The sequence below is a fragment of the Plectropomus leopardus genome, chromosome 17, assembly GCF_008729295.1.
Source record: "Plectropomus leopardus isolate mb chromosome 17, YSFRI_Pleo_2.0, whole genome shotgun sequence".
Classification (NCBI taxonomy): domain Eukaryota; kingdom Metazoa; phylum Chordata; class Actinopteri; order Perciformes; family Serranidae; genus Plectropomus; species Plectropomus leopardus.
Genome location: NC_056479.1, coordinates 22921914 through 22948339, shown reverse-complemented (window position 1 = coordinate 22948339; position 26426 = coordinate 22921914). Strand labels below are relative to the sequence as shown.

General features: G+C 39.5%; 1 protein-coding gene across 1 annotated transcript; it reads left to right on the top strand.

Annotated features, from left to right (window-relative positions):
- The first annotated feature begins 7966 nt into the window (after positions 1-7966).
- Positions 7967-24627, top strand: LOC121956568 (ras-related protein Rab-37-like). Its single transcript, XM_042504843.1, has 9 exons — positions 7967-8565; positions 10554-10664; positions 13557-13598; positions 15385-15451; positions 15656-15708; positions 16112-16177; positions 16959-17015; positions 17095-17171; positions 21274-24627. Exons 1-9 carry the CDS (start codon positions 8455-8457, stop codon positions 21377-21379), a joined length of 690 nt encoding a protein of 229 aa, XP_042360777.1. The 5' UTR covers positions 7967-8454; the 3' UTR covers positions 21380-24627.
- Positions 24628-26426: the final 1799 nt, after the last annotated feature.

Here is a 26426-nt window from a genome sequence, read left to right as displayed (position 1 = left end):
TAAAATCCTCGACCGAAGTGGCTTTACTGCCGTTTTCACTCAGCTGGAAAGAGTACATCATTGGTATTCATGAGTAAAATCTTGTTAATCCTCTGTGTATGATCACGTGCAGCAAACCAGGAGCCGACTTCCTCACCTGGATGCACAAATCCACTTGTACACATGAAACACACACACACACACACACACATGGATTCATCATGTCTAACACAGTGTGAAGCTGCTGAAAGCTCAACCCTGATTTCTAGTGTTCTGGGTTATTATTACAGGATTAAAAGAAAAATCAATTAAAAGCTTGTTTCTTCAGTCTATGAGATGAATTTACTGCTTTAAAACTGCAGCTACTTTAACGATTTATCCCTTTATAACCTTCAAGACCCTCGACAATTCAGCCGTTCAATGTTTGTGAAAGAAGCAGTGCATTGTGTGTGAAGCTAGAACAAACTCCTGCTCGCTCAGTAATCACATTTCTGGTTGTATTTGTTGTTTTGCCGAGTCACTGCCTGCCAGAAACTACACAGCACTCTAGACACAGATGGCTCCACTTTTTGCAGGCTAGCACAGGCCAGTTGGACCTCAGTTACTTAAATTCCCAATAAACTTTTAAAGACTTTTGAAAATGTGCGAGAAGAAGCTGTTTCAATGGGAAATGCCTTTGAGAATGCACTGTAATATATAAAATGTGTAACCCAAAATCTGGTCAGAACGGCTCTTTGTTAGACAAGCAGGAGCTTAGTACACAGGATGTGGTTTTCCAAATTCTGTTTCTTTGTAGTTTAATGATTTTTCTTAATGTGAAGTCAGAGTGTAAAATTATCAGCATTTAAAGACATCTGCTGAATGTTTGGGAAACATGAAAGTGAAGGCACTTTTTTGTTCTCTCTGCTGTCTTGAGGAGAATCCACTCATATTTAAAGACAAGTCACTTTTGCTGTGGTCACAAAATGGACTCAAGAGCAAAACCAGCAGACAGTGGGGTAAAGGGGTAAAAGGGGTTATTTGTAGTTTGCAGATAGATGCAGTTGGCTGATTTCAGGGTTTTGTTTCTTGCAGCTAGTTTAGAATAAACTTCAAATAAAAACTTGAGAAGAGCCAAAAGCACCACTGAGAGATGTGGAAACAATCTGGCAGCTTGGAAGAGTGAGTCCAGGTCTTTCGTGCTGCAGCTGATGAGTGGTATTGGGCAGCAGGTGTGCTGCAGTTGATTAGCAGGATAAGCAACAGGAGTGCGTGCAGAGATCCAGCATCAGGAAGCCACGCCCAGCCTCTGAAAGCACACAGCAGAAAAAAACAGCCAAAAAAATGCAAGAAAAAAAGAACACCAATAAACAAAAAAATCCCTACCACCACAATCCTATTACGGAAAAGTATTAGAGCCAAGCACAAGGGGAAAAAATGAGGAGAAAGATTTTTTTAAATTTTATTTGTGCATTTCAAGAATCCAGTCAAGATGTCAAGAATAAAGTGACATTTAAAGTCAACATTTTGACTTTATTTTCAGATATGAAAAATAATCTACCTTGTCTGATTCATTTCTCTTATGCCAGGCACTGACACTGTAGGTTCGCCCTTATTTTTGACATTTTGACTTTATTTTCGACATTTCGACTTTACACTCGAAATGGTAATTTTATTCTCAACAATTCCACTTTGCCCTCAAGATTTTGATTTTACTCAACATTCAAACTTTATTCACAACATTTTTACATTTTTCTCTCAACATTTTGAATTTATTCTCGACTTTATTCTCGATATTTTGACTTTATTCTCGTCTTTATTCTTGACATTTGGACTTGGCATTTCAGTTTTATTCTCAACAATACCACTTTATTGAAATTCAAAACCAAAATCTTCCTTTGATTTATTGTTTCTCTTGCTCGGCACTAATACTGAAGATTTGAATTTTGAATTGTCAACATTTGCACATTTGCACTTTATCTTGAAATTCAAAAAACAAAATCCTCTCAACATTTAGGTTTTATTCCCATAATGCAAAATAAACCTTCCTCCTCCCATTTTTTCCGTATAATCCCTTGCACTAATACTTCTCCATTTATTTTTTATCCCGAAATTGCACTCAAAGTATACAGTTGGCAAAGTATACTTTTCATTCGACAATCACAGACACAGTACCAAAAATGTTAAATACTGGTAAAACCGTGTTATTTAGGTAATCGCTGCTGTGTGATGAGTTATGTATCAGATGATAATATCCCTCGGGGTCGACAATGATGACTAAATCACCAGATTCACTGGATTCACTGGACACTCGCATATTTGAGTCTTGGGTTTCCACTCAGCACTTTCATGGTAACTCTCTCATCATGGGGCATCTCTGGGGCTCGCTCGTGATGAGCCCCAACAACTCAAAGAAATCTTGTGTTGTCATGGAGACATTCAGCATCTCCACCCCTGCTATAGGCCCCTCGCCACAGAAACGTCCCCTCTGCCTCCGCCTCCGTCCTCACTTTATACATAGATTCAGTTCCCCCTGTGCTTCCTGGAGATAAAGTGCCCCCTCGCTGCGGCTCTGTTCCCCAGCAGCGTTTGTCCTGAGAACGTTTTCATGCCAGCATCAAAATTTGATGAAGGAGGCATGAAATAGTAATATGTTGATTTCACTGTGGCCAACTAAACAAGTGCACAAACAGAGTGTGAGTCATCCACACAGCAGCTTGCCTCTGGTCTGCATCATTTGTACTTAAGGGCCAATTTGTGCTTGTACCCACTCACACTATGAGAAAAAGCATTTCCCTCAATGCCTGTTATTCAAAAGAGAAACAATTGCATCCTATATAATTTATACCCCGCACGCTTTTTCTTTCGAAAAGGTCAACATCTATTTGATTTCTGAAGCTTTTATCTGTATTATCAGCATAAAATCTGTAGCTTAACTCAGCACTCTGGGAGGATACATCTTCAAAGAGAGCTCTGCCATCTTCCACTTTGAAGCAACAGATAGTCTCTGATTTTCATCCTATATCTGCTCAAAGTGTCACCATGTTGTTTTTAATGGGAGAGCAAAGTTGAATGCGCAGAACTTGTGGATGTCAGTGATTAAAGTGAACATACTGCGAGCTGCAGAGCCCTGCATGCTGTAATGCTGCGCAGCATGTGGGCTCTTTGAGACTGCAGATAAGAGGCAGGCAGCGCAGCCGGCCTGCTGGAGGAGGAGGAGGAGGAGGAGGAGAAGGAGGGAGGTGAAGGAGGTGATAAATGTCAGCAAAAGCAAGCATCTGCTGCTGAGGAGCTCCAGGCTTGATGCCTCCAACAGCCCCCAATGACACGATAACCATGGTGACAAGACCGATTGATGCCATCGTCCAGCCTGTGGTTCAAATCAGCAGGCCCCTGCTGACACATGACCCTTGGCCATGAGAGCTGATGTTTATCACAGTGGCACTAACTGTTTGTGTTTACACAGTGTGTGTGAGGGTTGATTTAGTGAACAGGTGGAACAAGTACTCAGATACTCAGCAAAACTAGCAGTTTTGCAGAAGAGAAGATATTTTCAATCAAATCTCGGGAATGCCTGACTAACGTGGTAATAGCACCTGCTTTGATGAATTGGTAGACTCTGACGTAACTGATGCTGTGAGGGCACTTCTGTTTTTTTGTTTGTTTGTTTTGTTTTGTCTTGTTTTTCTGTTGCATTTTTTTACTGGAGTTTACTGCAGTTGCTCTGATATCCTTGCTAAAAAACATCGATAATAAAAAAAAAGCAATTAAACTATATATAAGTACTTTGCTACAAGTTACAAGTTCTGCATTTGAAATCAGACTTACAGTAACTAAAAGAAGGGAACAACAACCAGCTAAAAAAAGTATCAAAAGTTAAAGTATGTGTCCTTTAAAAGAGGACTGACTGAATTTTTTGTACCATTTTGACTATTTTTCCCCTCAACGATGATTTTATTATAGACACAGAAAAAGGTCAATAGCGTACTACATATATACAGACAATAATCGATAGCTACACAAAAAAAGGAAATACATAACATCACATTATTCAAATAGAAGAAGACTAGAAGAACCTTGCACCCACAAACAAACTTGAGTGCCAGTGGCTCCACAGAAAGAATAAAAAAACAGACTGAACTCAGCTGAGGGTAAGATAAGAGCAGGGTAAGAAACTGTATTTAAGAAAGTATTTCTTTATGTTAGAGCAGCTGAAGAGTGGCAGGGAAGTGGGCAGAGAAAGAGGTAATCAGTGTGTTTACATGGATATGAGTGACCTGTTCATGATTAGGTTTTTGGATAAGTCAGTTTATGTGTTTGAGCATGTACAACAGCATAATCCATATATGAGAAACCTGAATATTCTAGCTTGAATACTCAGAAGGAAACCTGGGTGTGTACCGGGAATGTGAATAACCTGATTTGTGCTCACCATATCCCGAATATGATCATAACCAGGATACGTCCCATAAATGGGTTATTCATTTTCATGTGACCACAATCAATGACATGCAGCAAAAGGTCACGAGTCAGCCTCAAATTTGGGTCGCTGCCATGGAAAGAAGCCATATGGGGCCAAAGTCTACTCAGCAAGATGCAGGCTGGCCCTGAATCAGAGAGAGTTGTGGTCAGCGTTTCCCTTGTGGGTGCCAGAGCAAAGGCAGAGCATCAGCCTGAGATGTGAGCAGCCATCTCTGATACAGTGACAAAGTTTCAGGCCCCCACACACACACACACACACCCTGCAGCACCTTCCCATTTCCCTACTGCACACTGCCGTACCCTCTTGCAGGCACTGAGCCATCACTTTGCATCACAGACCTGAGAGGCGTGCACTGAGCGACGGACCAGAACATGTACAGTAACCTACACTATGTGCCCGTACACAGTGCAGAGGCCTCAGGTGATAAGCGAGGAGGCAGCAGTGGAAAACATGATGCCGCTTCTCTCTGTGACTCTCACTGCAGACGATCCTGGTGGGGGACAGCGGAGTGGGCAAGACCTCTCTGCTGGTCCAGTTTGACCAGGGCAAGTTCATTCCAGGGTCCTTCACCGCCACCGTCGGCATCGGTTTCACAGTGAGTCCACACTCCTCCCTCTTGTTTTCTCTCCCTCCTCTCTTCCCCTCGTTATGCTGTTGACCTCTGGTGGTGGAATATAACTGAGTACATTTACTCAAATACTGTACTTGAATACAAATTTTACGTTTTTGTACTTTACATGAGTCTTTTCTTTTCATCCCACTTTATACTTTTACTCCACTACATTTATCTGTCAGTTTTAGTAACTAGTTACTTTACAGGATTTTTTCATAAAAACACTAGAAGACTGTATAAAATGCGTTTTGTTACAAATTGAACTACCCAATAGTTTATACAAATATAGCTGGAATGATAAGTCGATTAACTGATTAAGCAAAAAATAACTAGTTTGATAAGAATTTGAGTCATTTTCTTGTTTGTTTGTTTTTTAAATTATTTCGATTTTTTTAGTGTTTTTTTTTTTTTTTTGCATTTTTCCTGAATTGGGTACTACAACTATTTCAATAAATATTTAATCATGTTTCTTTTTTTTTTTTTAAATAGTTTTGAATTTTGGGCAGTGTTTTTTCCCTCCTAGATTTCACTGAATTGGGTACTTTTTCTTTTCATGCTTTAAGTATATTACTTAACATTTTTAATGCAGGGATTATTTTCATAATGTGGTATTAGTGCTTTTAGTAAAAGCAACTGAATACTTCCTCCACCACTTTTCCTCCACCCAAGTGATCAGAAGTGCATGTTGCTGTTATGTGCTGTTTGTAGTGAAGTCATGATGTGACAGTGAAGTAAATCTTCTTGTTTCTGTGCTGTCTGTGTGTCAGTGAAGTGCAGCATGAATGTGCACCAGTGTGGGATGCTCTCACTGCATTCATTACAACCCTCAAACACTCTGTGTGTGCATTATTATAGTTAATGATGGCACTGCTATGATTAAATTAGTGTGAAGACAGCACTGCTAATGAAAGTCATGGCGGCAGGCTGTGTGCTGCTGGATGTTTGTAACAAAGCTGTTTTAAACAAGACTGATGTTATGCTTTGTGACATGTGAGGGGGGGTTGTTCACTCTGTCTGGCAAGTGGAAGCAAACAGTAAAGATGTATGGCTCATTTAATGTATGATTCTTCAGCTGTGATAACTTTGGCTTTGTGTCATTGCCATTTGAGCAGCACAGAGGAGGCAGGAATCTGTGAGAAAGTATAAAATTGGCTTTGCCATTTCGTATTAGCGTGAGACTGTGGTAGTGTATGATTCAAGCTGCAGAAAACCCTGCAGAAAAATGCGCCACAGACACAAAATAAGTCACTCTGCCACGTACGTCTATTGGATTTAAAGTCAAGGGTAAGACGGCGCCTGCAAATACACTTTGATCTTGTCTTCTTACTTTATTTTGGTAGGGTTGGTGCAGATTATCAAAATAAAGTGCCTTAAAGGGACTGTTCAACCCAAAATTAAAAATACATATATTACCTCTTAGCCACAGCGCTATGAATCAATATAGATTATTTTGGCGTGCAGAGTTTCCCACACATTTACATGTTTATTTGTGGCGGCCTGCCATGATAACAACATCTGCCACTACATGTTGATTTTCTAGTTTTTGGAGCTGGAACATACTCTGGGCACAAACAAAGCAGCAGACTGCCCGATACTTCCAGCACTCTGCAACTCACACAAAACAATCTAGATTGATAATTAGCAATATGGGTAAAAGGAATAATATGTATTTTTGATTTGAGATTGGACTGTTGCTTTAAGGCACTTCATTTTGAAAAATCTGCACCAAGCCCTACCAAAATAAAGTAGAAAAGGTCATTGTGTATTTGCGGGCGCTGCCTTGACTTTAAATCCAGTGGACATACGCAGCAGAGTGACTTATTTGTTTCTGTTGTGCGTTTTTCTGGAGGGTGTTTTTTAAGCTTGAATCATCCACAACCACAAGCTCATGTTAATGCGAAATAGCAAAGCCAATTTTATACTTTTATAGTGGAGAGAAGGCAGACTTCTCTATGGCAGATATTTCCAACACTCTGCAACTTGCACCAAAACAATCTAGACCAATAAATAGCACTGCAGATAAAAGAAAAGTCATGACATTTTAAATTTGGTGGTTACGTGTCCCTTTAAATGCACACAAGGTGAAAAATCTGTCCTGGGTTGGTTGTTTCGGCTCATTCGGCTCAAACTTTAACATGTAAAGCTTTTTCTTTTAGATGCACTTCTCCTCAACCATTTCATATAAAGTACCATCAATATAAAGCAGTCAAGAGGGCACATACAGGAACGTGTCTTTGACCCTATTCATAAGCCAACCATTCAATGAGCTCCATCTACAAATGAGCGTTTCATCACCACACTGATGTCAGAGGGGTGAGATGTTGCCTGCAGCTGGCCCTGACACAGAGTGATGAGTTCATGTGTTTAGACAAGAGATTACATAACATGAGTGATCTCTAACCATGTATCATTAGTCCTGTCAGTGTGGGAAGGAGCGAGGACTTGACTTTAACACTGGGGGGAGACAAACACTCGAGGAAAAGATTCATTCTGAGACTCGGTGAAACCATTTTAGACATGTATGACATGCTAATTAAACGAGGGGATTTGGGGGTATTTATAGAGTCATTTGTTCTTGAGGAGAAGAGACTTGGATAATTGTTTGTTGGTGAGGATGGATTCAAAAGGAGAAAATAAAGATTGGTGAAGAAGCAATAATAAGAAATTAGTGGAGCTAGTATATGATCACATAAGATGGTGTTGTGAGAATTTTTGGAAAGGAAACATGTTTGGAAAATGGGTTTTGGAAACGATTCGTGCGCAATTTTACGCACCAACAACAGTTTTCTTTGGGGGGAAAATTCATCTTGTACATGGAGTATATTTAAACTAAAAGCTCACACATCAGCCTCTCTCCTCCTCTTCCTTTTCTGACCCTCTCAATGATCGAGCACCACCTGTGGCGGATGAGTCAGCCATCCGCGCGCTTGACCCCTGCAGCTGTCATTGGGTACAATGTCAGCCTGAGAGACAGACTGATGTTTTCACTCACAAGAAAACACAGTAGCTGCCGACGTCCTCACGTGCTCAGTTAATCATCTGCCCACGCCAGGATGCAGAGAAATGTTTCCGCCTGTTTGCCGTCAGTCTTTCTTTCTTGACTGGTGGATGTAGACGCCACTGCTGGTTTGTTTTTTCAAGTTTTTACCCGGCGCTTCCGTGTTTTTGACATATCAAGGTGTGATTTTTTTTAAAAAAAATTTCTCCTCCTCGGGAAGCGCCTGGTGATCATTTTGTGGCCACGCGCAGCAGTAATGCGAGCAGAGGAGCTGGAGGCTGGCGGAGACCGGGACTGAGCGGCTGATAAACCGTGCGCGTCTTTTCTTTCTTGGACACATCTTTCGGAGAGATATAACTGTGGTTTGGCGTCCTCAGCCCGCGCTCTCTTCTTGGCATTGCGATGTCCACGAGGAAGACATCGTTGACGGACAAGCAGGCTAAAAACGGGACGTCAAAATATGTGTTGGAGAGATGCGCTTCTATTAACGAGTATTATGATATTGCCTTCAAGGTGTGTATTCCCGTCTTGTCTTGTGTGTTGGTTTTTCTTCTTTGTGCTGGAGGAACAGGTGTCTAAATGTAGCTTTGACACAGAAACAACTGGGTGTACCTGCAGCAGCAACATCTGGAGACTGTGCATAATGAGTGAAAATCTTTAACTAATATGACCTAATGCATTAAAAAGGTCATTGTTTGCACACAACTCGACCTGATGCTTTAATTTAAGAAGTCTCTCTGAGCCTTTAAATCTCTCGAGGTCGCTTTGTCCGTCCTTCTGTGCACGCAAATATTTGCTCAGGGTGTACTTGTTGCTCCCTCCCATTAAACATTTATAAAAGCTGCACGGGCACACCTGTAACTGTCTAAGAGCCACAGACAAAAGACAAACTTAAATTCAAGTTTAATTGCATTATTATGTGCACACTGAGGCAGCTATGACTCACAATGGGGGAATAACAATGTGTGCTGGATGGTTTGAATAATTACACACCCTGTTGTTGTGATTATATTGATTAGTTTTGGCTTGGAAAAATTAAAATAACAGCAACATTTTGATTCGTCTCTCCAGAATAGAGTGTCACATGTTAGTGGCAGCTCAGACACACCGTGGGTAACACTGCTGCCTGTGGTTCCCATGGCATAAGAAAAGTGAAGTGAAATTTTACGAAAACAAGATGTTGCCATCATCATCTGATTCAAACATCATGATCACAGTTGTGAAATATAATATATTATTATACTTAAAGGACCACTGTGTACGATTTAGGTGGATTTAGTGGCACCTAGTGGAGAGGATTTAAGACTGCAACCAGCTGTTGCAATTATAAGCATAAGTCTCCCAAATTACAAACTGACGCTGATCGTTGCAGAGGAGCTGCTAACTGTGGTGGCCATTGCAAAAACATGAAAATGCTTGCAATGCTTTTGTATGGAGTTGTTTAGGAATAACATATGAACACAGAAGTTAACATAACCCTATTCCCTAGAAAAAAGCCAACAGGATTTTTCCATTGAATTTTGGATTATTGCAGTAAATACGCTCAGCTGCAAACAAAAGTTTCTAAGTTTACATGTTGAAGGTAATCTTCACAAATGAACACCACTTTTATGATTTTTTAAGGTGTAAATGCAATTGCCAGAAGTAAACCGCTAACATTAGGCACTTGCTAAGTGAGGCTACTTAGCCTATCTTCTAGCATGACTTATTTAGCCGTTTTTGTTCTGTAAGATCAACCTTATTTATGTGAGACGAACACCTTTATTACCAAGATGTTAATTACTTATAAGTAATGCATTTCGTAACTTATCTAGGCAGCATGGTTGAAATAGCTGGCTCTCTTGCTTAGAAGGTTTGGTCTTCTTTGAAAAAAATATGATCAGATGGCATAAATATGTTTTAAAAAATGTTTTCAAAAAAGTCAGAGTCCAGTGTTAACAAATGTATACATATTTAAATACTGGTAAATACTTTTGGATTGCTGTGAGGTTGCTCAGTTTTGCAACTCTGCTAAGCTTGACCGATTAGCATACTTTACAGCATGACCAGTATAGCCCTTTTAATACACTTTGACCAGATCTGCCTTTTTTGTGTGGGATTAATAACTAAATTACCAAGATGTGAAGGAAGTATTACTTCTGTATTTCATTTTGAGGAAAAAACTAAGGGTAGGCTACAATAGTAAATTCAGCCTCTGCAACTAGCTGCTAACCTAACTTGAGGTAGCTAATTCTGGCTCCCTTTCTTTGATGGTTTGCATTGTTATTTGTTAAACTAAAGAAAACATACTTATTATAATATATTCCATTTCTGGCAATATATCTCCCTAAATCACTGGACCTTTAATTGCAAAATGATTTATGCATCACGCTCCTCCGCTTTAATTTCCTCTTCAGGGAGGATTGTATTTTTTTATCCTGCCATCATGTATAAGCTGTCAGTCATGTCTTTGTCCCTCTGTAACTTGCTGTCCCTCTTCTCTGGTGGTGGGTTTGCTCTAGGTGATGCTGCTGGGAGACTCGTCCGTGGGGAAGACGTGCGTCTTGGTGCGCTTTAAAGATGGGGCATTTCTGGGAGGCAACTTTATAGCCACCGTTGGAATAGACTTTAGGGTGAGAGAGAGATGCTGCTGAATCGACTCACAGAATGACTTATTATTCATTATTTCTGTGTTTGTGTTATATGCTTGTTACTATTATGAGAAAATATTTCCGAAAAATAGCCTTAATGATATGTTCAAAGCAACAAGGGACCCACTTGTTAGAGCGACCAATTATCACCTTATTTCCGAGCAGAACACTTAGTCACTGCGCCAAATGTACAAATCCTCTTGCCAATCAGTCAAGTTCACAGACCACTTGTGCTGCGAGGCTCTGCGGATGCCTTCATAAATGCCTTGGCAGGTGCCTGCCCACGTCTGTGTCTCCTGGACAGATTGGCTGCAGCTCAGCTCGGTCCTGGAGGAGTCACAGTGCTGACAGACGAGCTCCTAGTCACATATACCTCATGCACTAACACACACACACACACACACACATACGCAGACCCACACACTGACTGTCACTGAATTTGGAGCAGATTTCTACTGTACAGTATCTCCTCCTCTGGTGGGATGAACATGTGAATAGGCTGTTTGGAGCAAATGTTTCGACCTCCTGTTTCCCTCCAATCAAGGAAAAACACTCACACTAATGGCAAGTCAAGTAGGGGTGGTTTGTGGAGGAAATTGTGCTGCATTAGCCAGAGTGATGTACTGTCTTCTTTGGATGGTGGTGCAGACATTAGGGAGCGTAATGGATGTCTGACAGACAGAGCTATATGGACTGATCAGAAGCTTGAGCATTTCATCATGCCACCACTCAAGCAAAAGCAACAAGTACTGCAGGCAGTTTCCATTCATAAAACACACTACAAAGGGAGCTGACACTGGCTTAAATATGCAAAAAACATAATGGGTTCAGTGTCACACTATTCATTCAGAAGAATAGCTCTTAATGTAAGCCATTACTGTTTTCTCTCTTGTTATGAAGAAGGGGAAAAGCTGCTTAGAAACAGAGTCAACGGAGAGGAGCAGTTGAGTCAATATGCTGAGGTTGTCCTCCCTGCATGGATAGGCAGACAGGCTGTTGTGGCAGCTTGTAACATGGCCGGTCTATTTTCGGCATGCTTCCTTGTAGCAGTTACTCAGCATGCAGGCTCCCTCTCACGTCATAATTGAGGGAAAGATGGAAACCCATGGCAACTAATGCAGGGGTTGAACCATGTCCATTCTGGCAAAGGCAGAGGATTCAGCAGGTGGCAGCTTTAGGTCTTATGCACATCGCAGAGGTTTCTTTTGGCAATGCACTGTAAAATCTGTCAAGCTGATTTTACCCAAAAAAATCAAGGTCACTGATTGCCTTGAAACTGTAAGTAAATATAACTATTAGTCATAATTTGTGTTTACTTTATATCTAATTGTTAAGTTTGATTAAAACTGAGTTATATTTACTTAACATTGTGAAGTTGTTGCAACTTAAAAATGACAAGTTTCATTAAATCAATCTTTGAAGTTTTAGCAACTTCAGTTAACAAAGTTTATTTTGCTATACATGTGTATTCTGCTAGTTGCAAACTAGTCATATTTGTATTTTCTTAAACATGTTAACAAAAAGGAACTCGCAGATCTCAAAACTTCATCAGTTAGTACGTTTAGGCTACATGATGTTAGAAAAAGTCATATTATTGTTTTAATCGGACAAAAACTGGACTTTCAAACATGTGAGTCTGACTGAAATCGTACTTCTAAATATAATGTATGCTTAAACTGATATCAATCTTTTTAGGTGGATTGAAAACTAATCAATTACGGCAGAATTTGCTCAGCGCCGTTATGTGAAATTACGTGCATAAACATCGTGATTCGGGCTCAACTAGCTGAAAGGGGGCATATCTCGACCTACTGTGGTGGAGTCGGACAGACTTCCGCCAGTAAATTGATTTTTGTATACTGGGACAAGGTCAGTAGTTTAATTAATAGCCTAATCAAGCTGTAAGTGTGACTCAACTTGTCTGTGCTTGTAAACGTTCTGATTGGCAAAATCCTTCTAGTGATTTACTGAAGTTGCTAAAACTTACAGAAACAAGGTCATTTGTCCTTTTTTAGTTGCAACAACTTCATAAAAATTAAGGAAATACTGCTAATTTTTAAGTAAACGTAACACCTAGATGTAAAGTACAAATATATTAAGATTAAAAGTAATATTTACTTTTCCTTTTCAAGGAAATTGGTTTCCAAGATTTGAAGTTAAATCAAGATTTTACAGTGTGTGTAGCTCCGTCTGTGTTTCTTTTGGGTGCACTTTGTGCTTTAACAGGAAAGGCAGTGGCTGTTTGAGATGACCTGTCACTGATACAGCGTGATGAAGTGATCGAGGAAGTGCTGCAAAATATTTTCTCGTCGCACTTCCTCCATTTCTGTTGAGTGGTTTTTGCTGTGCGAGGTTGTGACCTGGTTTGCTGCTACAGCAAGTCGCGATAACATGAACTCAAATGACACAGCATGGGAGTGTTTTTTGTTGCATGTTTGAGCATGCATGTCAAATTCTGCATGGTACCTGAACCTGTATTTCCACCTTGCTCTTAAATCAACATATTCACATTCACATTTAGATTTTTTTTCTTTAGGTCAATCTTTCCTCCGTAGGAAATCAGAGGGCACCCTACGGGGCTGCAGGAAATTAACGGGGGAGTCAGTTGTTATGCTGCCAGTCGTCTTTCTCACTGTTGTGTAATTAAGTCTAATCCCAGGACCTTGTTGTTGTGTGGGTGTTGCAAATTTCTTTCTCTGCCAGCATACAAAACCACTTTTAGTTGTCTTGTTTCTTTTAACCACATGCTAAGTCTCAGCTTTTTTTAGTCCGCCGTGATGTTCGTCATTTATTTCTGTGCAGATTTCGCAGCACTCCAGTCTTTAAAGCATATGGTGGGTTGTCAGTGTCTCACGGCTCTTTTCATGTCTGCAGAATAAAGTGGTGGATGTCGACAACCTTAAAGTCAAACTCCAGGTGAGAACATGGACTTTTTCTGTCTACATTTTAGCTCAATGAATGTCAAATCATCTCATCCCTCTGGCAGATAATCTAAAATCAAAAATAACCTGAAAGGTAATTTACAAATCATAGTTAACCTAAATTGGCTGTCATTGTTTGCATTGCAAATCAGATCAAAATCTCAGATGTTGTAGTAATGTGAGCAGTTCTGCAGGGTGATGTGACAGCAGCAAGCTGTTAATGCAAGGCACATTCTCGTCTATCATCATAACCTGTTCATTCAACACTGAGTGGGAGGTGACAAAATTAGATTCCTCTGCTAGCTCGTGTAAAACCTTAGATTTTTCCTTCCTTTTTCTCACACAGACCTTGAACATTAATTCCAAAATAGACTCTACCACCATGATTTTACACTGTAAGGAGGCAGAGAACAGTAGCTACAACTATGCTGAGGTAGAAGGAAAAGGTTTGAAAGTTTTCAGTCTGACTGGATAAACAGTGTGACAAACTGATAGGATGTGGTGATGTAATTGTATATATTTTTTAATTATTTGCCCATATAGATACGACTTCAAAACTGCACTCTAAAAACTTAGGGAAAACAGAATTACAATGAATAAAATGTATTCTTTCAGCTTTATATCTGCTTTTTGTTAGTATGCCTAAATACCTTAATGTAGCCCGAAAACAATTTATTAGTTACAGTTGATAGCTCCACCAGGGTCCAAACCTGCAATTACAATTTTTGCTACTTTTTGCTCTGTTAAGCTAGGGTAGTTAGCCTACCTCTTAGCATGACTATCTGATTTTCAACAAGTCAGAACCCTGTGTTAACAAAATTGTGTGTATATTTGTACATTTGACTTTGTAATGTTTCAGTGTTAGTTGTTCGACTGCTGTTTTTATTTTAATTTTTCCACTCTACTAAGCTAGGCTATCCTTAGCCTAGTTTCTAGCATGCTTAGTTTAGCTGTTTTAGCCACTATGGCCATATCAACCTAATTTATGTGGGATTATAACAAAATTACTTAAATGTTCATTACAATTGATGTATTTCATTGACAAGAAACAATAAAGGAAATTCGAAAGTAAATTTAGCTTTATCAGCTAGAAGCTAATTTACCCGACCAGCAGACTACCTAACTACCTAAATTTTGCTCTAGCTAACTTGGATTTTTGAAATATAATTGTTTTGTTTATTTTAATCAAGTCAGATTTTGGTCTTAAATACATTTTGACTAAACACATTTTGGTATTTTGGCTTTGTAGGGCAGTAGGCCCATGCAAAAACGGTATGTGCCTGCTTTAGTCTGCATTAGATGTACAATTTTCCCTCTCTGCTAAGATATATTACTTAGCTCACCCGCTAGCAGGATCAGTTTACCTTTTTTTATTCTTCATGAGATCTACCTCCCTGTAATGGATAAGTAACTAAATTACCAAGATGTTGTTGATGTATTACAGGAAACATTTAGAAGGTGCAAAAGTAAATTTAGCTTTTGCAGCTCACTTGTCCAACTACCCAGCTTGATTTAGCTTAATTTGACTCTCTGACAGTTTGGTTTTTAGCTGGTTTTCTTTAAACAATAAACCTACATTTTTTCTCTGTTAAAAGAAGCCAGATTCTAACCACAGTTTTGACAGCATATATAGTTCCTGTATTTTGGCTCTGCAGTGCAGTATGCTATAATGGCATGTTTCTGCTTTAGTCATTGGCTGTGGAGGATTTTCTGTGTGGATAGTTCAGGATGTTCAGTTTTCCCACGTTAGCTGCTGTGTAATTATGTGGTTTGTTACGCAGATCTGGGATACAGCTGGCCAAGAGAGATTCCGAAGCGTAACACACGCCTACTACAGAGATGCCCAGGGTGACCTTTGCTTTTTATATTTCACTTCCTTGTGCTCTCTTTCTCTGTGTTTGCGTGTGGGAACGGATGGTATAGGTATAAGGCTGCAACCTGGCTGAGATGTTACTTTTTATTATTGTGCATAGAAAGTGAATGTAGGTGTTTATTTGTGTTGCATAAGACTGTGTGCAGATAACAATAAAGGCTTTCTGTTTCCTTTTACAGCGTTACTTCTGCTTTATGATATCACCAGCAAGATGTCGTTTGACAATATCAGGGTAAGGCTGTATCAAATTACTTTTCCCTCCCAATCTCGCTCTCTCTCTCTTCTCTTTTCATTTTCACCTCCTAAACCCTCTCAAGCTGAACGCCTCACTCTGTCTGTTTACATGCAAAGTGCTTCGAGGACCTCCAACATTTTCTCAAAGCCCTCTTTGGAAATGACATGATGTTATCGTTTGCTTCACTACACAGTTCCCAGTTTCAGTAATGAAAAGCAATAAAAATGTTCAAGGATAAGAGTGACTCAGTCTCACTGTGATTGATTGGAGGATGGTAATAATGCACGGCTCAGGAGGAGAGCGAAAATGCAGACTTTAAGTGGTGGTATTTGTTTTGTTTATAGACCAATCTCTCTTTCTCCTCCCCTCCTGTATCTGTCTGTCTTTTTTACTTTCAAAGGCTTGGCTGACTGAAATACAAGAGTATGCCCAGAAGGATGTGGTCATCATGTTGCTCGGCAACAAGGTGAGCGATGCTTCCTTTTTTGCGCTACATAAAAAAGATCAGGAGGATAACTGGTCTCTTAGCACAATTTTAACACGCTCTTATCACACTTAGACAGACATCTCAATGCTAAGAGGCCAGAAAATGCCTCGACTGTGCAGCACATACATGAATGCAAACTCTTGCTTTCCTATTTTAACATTTACAAGTAAATGTTGTGTTTGTGTGTCTTGATTTTTTCTGTCTGAGAGAAGTATTTTCTTGCAGTGAAAATAAAGTCAGTCATTAACAGAATTGTCCACATAAACACATTCATTTCTTAACCATTGCCCAATGTTACTCATTCAAAACCTGCTGCAAAAATGACTTATCACTTGCTTCAAGCTTCCCTTGCATGAAACCATTTCCTCCACAATGCTGCTGGTGATGAAAGGAGAAAATTTCATGTCTCATTGCAACCAGCAGTCACTGTTGATATATTTCTAAGCTCCCTCTGGTGGCTCAGGGAGGACTCACCCTTCTCCAGGGTCAGAGATGTCACACAGCAGCGGCTTAGATCATTGGCTGTGAGAGTAGCAGGACTTGAGGCATCAGTCTGTGGGAGCGCTGCTCTTTTGCTAGAGGTGGAGTTTCTGACATCTCATCAGTCTGAAGGAGCTCTGGCTCAGCAGCTGGCGGCAGATAAGAGGGACGTGCGGGTTTACACGATGGTTTCTCACTGTAGCTAATGGCGTGGTGAATCTGTGACCCTTCACCTCTGCTATGATGACTTGTTTTTTCTCCCCCCGTTGTTGTTTTACAGTCAGACATGGCTGCAGAGAGGGTTGTGAAGACAGAGGAAGGAGAGAGGCTGGCGAAGGTAATGCATGACAGCTCATTTGGATCATCATCTCTACAACAGACACTCCACCTGTTCCCCTAATGTTTTTCCATTGCAGGAATATGGTGTACCATTTATGGAGACCAGTGCGAAGACAGGAGTCAATGTGGAGCTGGCCTTTCTCGCTGTAGCAAAGTAAGTCCTACAGCTGCATAAAATCAATGTTTTTACATTAGTGGTGGTTGAAATGACTAAAAGGTGTTGCTCAGAGACTTACCGCCTGACTCCGCAGTTCTCTCCATCTCCACATAGCATTTCCTTAACCTTAGTTTTGGCTTTCCATCCCAAAGTGATATTGCTTTGGTTAGGTCTCATAATGTTTCCAGCATTATGCAGTCACTGTAAAAGCTCTAAAACCCCTCTGTACGCTCTACACTTAACATAGCAGACAGCCAAAATTAACAAGTAGCTGCTGACTTGTGGCAGTACAGGTTCCCCAGATTTGGCAGGTCAGGAAGAAGTCTGAGGTTAGTGGTGTCAACTCCTCTGTCTCTTTTGATTTCTCTCTTTATTATTTTTTTCAGTGTACTTATTCTGTTTTGTTTTATATTGTTTGCTAGTATTATTATCCTAATCATTATTAGGGATGTCCTGATTTGTTCTCAAAGATCGGTATCAGGGCAGATTGAGGCATGTTTTGATTGATTGGGATCGGGAACATTTAGCTTTTAGAGACTTTGTTTTATATCAGCTCTCACACAGGTGTTTTAATTTAATGTATACAACACTGAGCCCAACCTTCGTCAACACTTCTCCACTCAGTTGCCTCTCTCTGCCCTCTGCTGAGCTCCCATAAGAGCAGTGGCTGAGCCACGGCAAAACACTACACACCATAAACAAAAACGCAGTATGAGACTGTTCATTTACGTAATTTACTAAAGTTCAAAACCATTGTTTCATTTTAGCTCAGTATGAAAGACACATTTTGCATTCAGCTATAGCTCAAAGTGTTTCTCCACCCTGCTCAGAGGAGAGAGAAGGAGAGGTGCGGTGCAAACCTTACTACAACCACACTCACCACTGCACGTATGCAAACTCTGTGCGTAAAAAGCAAATATGGCTTATGTATTAATGATACATAATCCGCCCAAAAGACGTGAGGACAACAAAAATAAACACTAAAAGGAATACAGTTCATTAAGTTAACTCAAGACACTATAACCACTCTTAGTGTAGTAAAATAACAGAAAGAATACTATTACGCATGATTATCTTTTTGTACTTGCCATTTGCACTCACTAACAGAAATATTCTCTTGTAGAAACAAATCTTACAGGAGCCTTCACAATGAAAAATGGCTTCTTAATAACAATAAACGAATGCCTCTCTAATAATAAACAAATGTGTTTGTGTATGTGGAAGGGGCCATATTGGGTCTCAATGAAATGAACCAATAAACAAAATCAATATAAAGCCCGCAGGCGTTAGGGGATCATTAGGCAAGGAAAAAGTCTCGCACTAAAACACCAAGAACTGCCCTGATGCAACTCACCTAATGGAAAGGTGTTCTTTAATATTCCCTCCACTTCGGTTTCAGCATGCACAGAATAGCAAAGGCCAGCTAATAGTCTCGAAAGGGCCGAGAGACCAGGAGCTGTATTCACAAACACTCAGAGATCCTCACTTAAAATTGCTAGCAAGGAGGGCTAGTTTAGGAGTGATTTCAGAAAATTCTCAGGGCAACTAAGGGACAAAAACTTTTTTTGTAGTCAGGAGGAGTGGTTGACCCTGTTGCTAGGTATGATGTAACATGGCCTTTTAACAGATGTGATTGGTTGTCACAGACATGCCCTTTAGTGAGCCTGCAAGATGTGGATACCCAGTGGAAATAAGATAAACTGCATCACAATGGGTGGGAAATGAGTACATTTTCTCATTCTTCCTAATCTAATTTGTAGTGTGTTATTAACTCATTGTCATTCAGCATTTGGAAAATATTTCTATTTTGTTTTTCTGCCTTTTTCTCATCGTCTTAAACTCTTCAGCTGCTTAAAAGTCCCCCTCCCTTCTCCTAACTGTTTTTCAGCTTAGGCACGCTCTTGCAGGCTGAAATGCTTTGTGAATAACTTTAACTTCAGATCAAGTCTTAAATTCAAGGGGAAATTCTTAGAAAAAGTCACAATTCTAAGAACTTTCTGAGAATTTGTCCCTAGCAGCAACTCTTTGTACTCTGAACCTTTGTGAATACTGCTTCAGAGTTTCTGGCTGACATCTGCTAACACAAGGTCTGCATTCAATGGAGGAAAGATGAGAATGCCCTGAGTGTCTGTTTCCTCACCACTGTTATGCCCTCAGAAAAGTGCATCGCCACACCCTGATTGGCCCAGAGAAAAATGCACCAAGCTGCACTCAATCCTTAATTAGGAGTCAGTGTCCACACCTTGCACAACAGGTGATCCGAATAACCCAACAATCAACTGGGGAGTCGTGACATTCAGCTGAAATGGTGAAATGACCGCAAGTACAAAGACTGAGGCACTGCTACAGACCAGCTGAAAATAGTCTGAAAATTAGTGAAAATTTGACTTACTTTATCAGGTGGACAGAAGCACAACTCCAAATAAATTGCTCAGTGTCTGTCGGATATTTAAATAGGCAACCAAATATGCCTGTTTTATGTTTATGGCATGTTGCACCGCCTTTGAGTGTCCACGATATCTGTTCTCTTATTTTTATCCCTGCCATAATTTACAATTTGGTCACAAAATGCTGTAAAGAAGTGACAGGTGAAAGTCTGTAAAGTAGACCTTTTTCTTCCCTCTGCCACCCACATAAATCAGAGAAAATGAATGAAAATTAACAAAAGAGAAAGAAACAAAGAAAATACACTTCACACAGAAACGTTATTTGCACTTCTGTCATTTCTCGAGTCATCTACAAGAGATCCCCAAAACATGTATTTTACGCTTCAAAGGCTACATTTTCTTTTATGTCATCCTCTGCAGTGAGAAAATGAATGTTTCTACATACTGTGCTGAAAAGTGCACCTTTCTCTGCTTGTAATAGAAAGGCTAAAATGATATTAATTTTCAGTTTAGTGAGGGTCATGCTTCTGAGGTTCCACACAAAGGGATTGTATTTTAATCTTCGTGCATACAGCTGCTATCTTGTTGCAGACTCTGAGTTTACTACGGTCTTCTTCTCTGAACATTTTTATTCCTCCACGATAGCCATGAATGGAGGCATTATGTTTCAGTCTCATTCTTGTGAACGCGATATTTCAAGAAAACCTTGAGGGATTTTTTTCAAATCTGGCATTTAAATGTTCACTTGGACTCAACAATTAACAGATAAGAATTTGGTGAACAAAGGTCAAGGACACTGTGAACTCATCTGTCTCATTGTCATGAACAAGATATCTTAATTATACTTTGACGGGATTTCTTCAAATTTGGCACAAAAGTCCCCTTGGACCCAATAATGAATTGCTTAGATTTTTTTGGCTGCAGGTCAAGGTCATTGTAATCTTGTCTGTCTTGTTCTTGTGAACAAGATATCTCAAATTTGGAACAAACGTCCACTCGGACTCAACAATGAACTGATAAGAATGTGGTGGACAAAAGTCAAGGTCACTATGACCTCATTTGTCTCATTATAGTGAACGCAATATCTCAAAAATGCCTTTATGAAATTTTTTTGGATGAAAACTGTAACTTGACTTGTTTATGGAGGCATACAACTGAGTCAAACCAACTTCACTCGCAGAAGACTGCGAGGCCGTAATAATTTTCTTTGACATGGCGTTGATGCTCACAAGCTTCCCTCTGACTCCTGCAACTAATACATCTCATGGTTATTGGCTGATTTCTTGTTTGGTCCTGTTGATTTGTGACATTGGGATTTTGCGTGTTGGAGGCTCCCCGAGGAGCCAAACATTAACTGTGTAATTTCTGCTTGTGACTGACTTCCTCGTGCACACACCTTTCCTATTGACAGGCAGGAAATATAAAAAAAAGGTTGGTAATGACTGATTGTACAGCACGTTCCCAGAGCTGTGGCAGACAGTAATGTGGGTGATTTGCTATCTTCATATGTATTTTAAGTGCAAGTTAGATTAAATGATTCATGCCAGAGGCTTTTTGATTAAATCTTAGCACAGATAGATGTTTCTCTCCCTTGCTCGCTTGCTTTTTTATTCCTTTTCCTTTCTCATTTTCTTGATTTGCTCACCCTGTCTGTGCTCCATCCCACACATCCACCCCCTCTGTTTCTAACTTCCTGTGTCTCTCTCCATCAGGGAGCTGAAGCACAGAGCGACACAGCAGCCGAATGAGCCCAAGTTCCAGATACATGACTACATCGAGTCTCAGAAGCACAAGTCTGGCTGCTGCGGCCTCATGTAGCTGATGCTGATCACCAGGCAGAGAGAGACACACAGAGAGAGATGAGGAGAGGAGGGGAGGGAGGGAGTGGGAATGAGGTAAACAAACAAAAGTCTGCTCTCTTTCGAAAAGCCAATCCCAGCACCAAACCTGAGAAGTGGACAACCTTGTCTTCTCCACTGAGCCTTTAGCTTGAATGGAATCTGGACTGGCTGCCATCCCTTATCTGAAATGTGAATTTAAATCTCTCTTATGTCATGCGTAGAAATGTTTGTAGTCTTTGTGGTGAAAGTTGTATCAAACTACAAGTCAGGAGTTACAATCTGAAATGCTATATCCATCTGCAGGGACAAACAGAAAACATTTATCATTCTATCTTACATAGCTGCAGAAATCTAAATTCATCATTGTTAATGCAAAATATGGCATCTGTGTTCATGTAGATCTGAAGAATTTTTAAAAATTATTTTGGGGTAGGAGGTGTCTGCGACATATTACACTTAAGGGGTAACTGCACCCTCAAATTCTGCTCGAACCTACAGTGTCAGTACAAAATATCTTGATTAGGGGAAGTAACCCTTGTGTATTTAAATTGTTTCTCAGTGCTTGCAAATGCTTAAGCTACCAGCAGGGGTCCGTGTCAAGCAGCAGCCTCCATGGCTAAGAACTTCTTAGGAACACCATTCAACGTTTTTTTTTCCAGTTTTTTCCAGTGGCCACTGGAAAAAATCTGGCCCAAAAGGCATTTTCCTCTTAGACCACCATTATAAGAGGGACATCTGTAAAACTGTTGACAGGACACCTCGACTGCCATCAAGGTCAATACTGACTCTTTCTAATATCAAGTTTTGAGCCATGGAGACATCTTTGGAAAAATGAAGCCAGCACGGCAACATATCCTCATTCAATAGTTTGTGTATCTTACAAAAATGCAGGTAATGGTTCTATGATATCCTATGAATTAGCACCAATGACTTGGTACCGCTACTGGTTAAGTTAGTTTTCTGTTAAGGGCTATAGCATTGTCACATTGTGAAGCCCGTTTGTCACATAATTAACATAAAGTTACATATGTTAGGGTAAGTAAGCTTATAGAGTACCCCAGTAATGAGTCTTAAAACATGGAAAGCTTTTAGCATTTTGCCACCTCCTGATCCCTCTTCTCAGAGTGACGGATTTTTAAACAGGTTTTTGGTTCGATGTCTTAAATAAGGTCTGTGGTTGACAAGCTTAAGAGACTTTCACGTTTTGTTCTATGACATAAAATACGTCTGTAAATACCCCACTTGCAAACTTTGAAGCTTGTGTATGTCTTATAAAATGTGGTTGCTAACAAGTGGCTAAAGGAGACTTCAGAACATCGTCACGCTGAGTAGTTCATTTTAGCCTAGCAATAGCTTTTTACTTCTGGCAATTGCATTTAGGCTTCAAAAATCCAGAAAGTGGTGTGAGTTTGTGAAGATTATCTTGCTGAACAAAATGCGTAAGTACCACAAATGCTTGTTTACCACAGAGCTTATTACCTGTAATCATTCTGAAACCAATGGAAAAATCCCATAGGCCTTTTTTACGAGGGAACCAGGGTGACATTAGCTTGCTGAAGCACTCTATGGAGGTTAGTTTAAGAAAAAAATCATGGTTGACAATTGTCATGTTGCTTACTTCACATAAAGTTCCTTACTTAACATAACATGATGATACCTTAAAAATAACCACTTGGTTTCACACAGGACTTAAACATCAGTCTCCAGAAGGAAAGTCCTATATTTGTTTGACCCATTCACCACCCCAACCTGCCTCCTTACGCAGACTTTTGCTCTTTAAACTGCTTCCTTCTTTACTCCTGTCAGCACATTCATCACGTGTTTGTAGCCTTCACGATTAAGTGAGTTACATGCAAATTCTGGTGCAATACTTTTCATAGGTATACATATGATTAGTGCAGAACAGCCTGGACGCGAATTGCCAAAAAACTGCACCAATATGGCGATAATCAAACTGCCAAATTCGTGGAACCCCTCAAATAGGGTGTCTACTAACTGATAGGTTATGTTACGGTGGCTACATCCATTATTTTTATACAGTCTGTGCTCAGTATATGTAATAGACCAGGGAGCCTATTTGTCAGTGTTAGGAAGGGCCCAGGAAATTTAGCTGAACCAAACTTTTAAATTTGAGCAGGCACATTTAAAAAGAGATCTATATTAACAGCGTATAGCAACAAGAATCAAAGTGATCACATGTACAGAACAAAAATATAATTAGTATATAGTACCTAATTAAAACCGGCAGGACCCTGCTTGACCTCATGTTTGTAATAAAACAGTTTCCAGTTGCTGTAACTTGAAATTTTGCTGTTTAATTGAGTTCAGTAACCTTTTCCAAAGTGATCTTATCTACTTTAGCTTTGTTTGTCCCGGCTGAAAGCGGTGCATCACAAAGCAAAGTTTGGCCATATTCTCAGAACTGTCGCCTTTTCCATCCTGCAGTTTGCAGGTCCGACTCTTGACAAATGACAGTTTTTATATAAACAATCGATACGACTGTTGGTTTGGATATAGCATTTTGCCATGCAGCTCTTAGTTTGTTTCCATCCCTGTTTTTCCAGGCTGTGAACTGAATCCCTTTTGGCCTTACAGTCTTCATTTTATTCTTTGACAATTCAGTGTGTTTGAGAAGTGGACTTCAGTCTCACAGTCAGATTGTAGCTAAAATTATCCCATCTGTTCACATCTGTACTGCTGTTAGATAGAATAAAGCCAACTTTTTGAGGGCGCTCGCCCGCTGTGTGTCTGTCTGTACATTCAATTCAGGGCCAGTGAAACTTCATTCAAAGTACTGTACATGTAAATGTGCTGGAGCATCATCCCACCAGGCTTCATACAAAGAGATATAAACATCATTTTACATCCTTGGTTAGAGATTCATCTGCATGCTATTTGCCTTTTATACACACACACACACACACACACACACACACACACACACACACACACAAATACACACAGATGCTCACCACTCTCCCAAACATTGTTGTGTCTCCTTTAATGATGGCTGTTGTTGTCAAAATTGTACCGAAGCTGTATTTGTTCTTGCACCACATCGTGTAACTCGTTTCTTTGTACTATGTTCATTATGAATGTTTACTTGTCGAACTTGCTTAATGTCACATTTGTCCCTCTTCCTCTGAGACGTCACGGTGATCACAAAGTGCCATGAAAAAGTGCTTTGTTATCATATTATATATAAAAAGTATATTTTGTAATGTATGTGGTGTTGTTTTATTGAAGTCAGTCTTGTCTGTGTGTCTTGTGTGTGTGTGTGTGTGTGTTTGGGGTGTTGGAGGGAGGGGACGTGAGTCACAGGGTGTGCTGAGGTTAATGAGCCACTGTGTGGCAGCAGCGACCCTGTTTATTCGTTAGTATGTCACACCACAAAAAAAGAAAAAAAACTGTTTTATCAATTAGAGGCCAAACTCATGTTGATTCTGTATTTAAGAATGTATTCTGTTATAGAGGTTCACTGTTTTTCAGAGGATGATGATGTTTTTGTGAATAATGATGCTGTATATGTTAAATTTATTGAAACGTTTTTTGTACAGGACATAAATCCTCTACGCCAAACTCCCCAACTACAACAGACAAACCATACAAGAAAGCAATACCACAATATACTTGTTTAAGTTAATAATTACACACAATCAAAAATCAGCTTTAGAATTATACAACATATCTTTTGTTTACCAATATATATATACCAATATACATGCTTTTTCATGTTATTTCAAGCATCCATGCTTTTATTCCTTGAAATGTGATGAAGCTTTTTCTCTCATCTCACTGGAAATGGTTACACTTTTGACGCCAGTTGGTAAAAACTGTTTGTAATGTTTTTGCTTTTTGACATAGAATAGACCAAGTAAATATAATTTCAAGAAATTTTCAAAAGAATATTTTTGGGGTACACGCACCTTAAAAGAACACTGTAAGAAAAAAGAGGATTATTGTTTACATTTTTTATAAAATACTCATGGAACATATTCAAAAAGCCTTTAAGTTAAATCATGCCATTTGAAATTGAAAAACAAAAAATTAACTTGTTATAAATTTGTCAACATTGTGACACTGTGGAATAGCCCATTGGAATAAATACATTAAGTAACTCCCTCTAAAACCATAGCTATTATTCCAAAAGTGGATGACAGGCTAATTTGTAACATCATATATTCTTTGAACAAGCTTATATATCTCAATCATTTCACCTCTGTGTCTGCTGCTAGAATAGGCGAATGTAATTTTCAAATGTCTCCTCAAAATGTTCTCTATAACTTACAAACAAACTATTCTATGTCAAGATGATGTTGGCATAAGACATTTGAAATATGTTGGATTTCGGTTACATCAGTTTTCTATGTCAAGTTGACAATGGCATTAGATGTAACCTAAACTCAACTAAATATAAACTTCTTACAATGTTTGTGGCCAACTGGGCAGACCAAACTTGCAAATTTAAGATGGGGATTTATTTAATGGTAAAATAATTTCTTTGCAAAAAAATTGAAAGGTTTTATTGATTATCATCAGCATAGAGTTTGACTTCTTTTTTCTTTTTTTCTAAAATATGCATGTGGAATTCAAGGGAACTGTCAATTACAACACTCATATCCTCTTCCTTTGTTTCACTTGCTGAACCACCAGATCTGAAATTGTATAATGAAGTATATTATCATTTGATCTCCCAGTGTGTAACTCTTTACATTTTTCTGGATTTATATTAATTACAGATCACACTGATTACAAATGCTGCAGAGATCTTCTTGAAAATTGGCTATGTCAGTATCCTTTGTGATTATTCTTCATATTTTTGTCTTCTGCAAAAAGATATGCATCAGACTGTATCACATTTTGTAAATTATTTGTATAAATAACAAAGTAAACGGGACCAAGCAGGGATCCAGAGGGCACTGGTAGTTTCCAGTGGCATCAATTACCACTAATTGCTTTTTCCTACTGTGTAAGAAGTCTGAAATCAGATTGAATTGTCAACTCCTTACACTCCGTCAACAAGA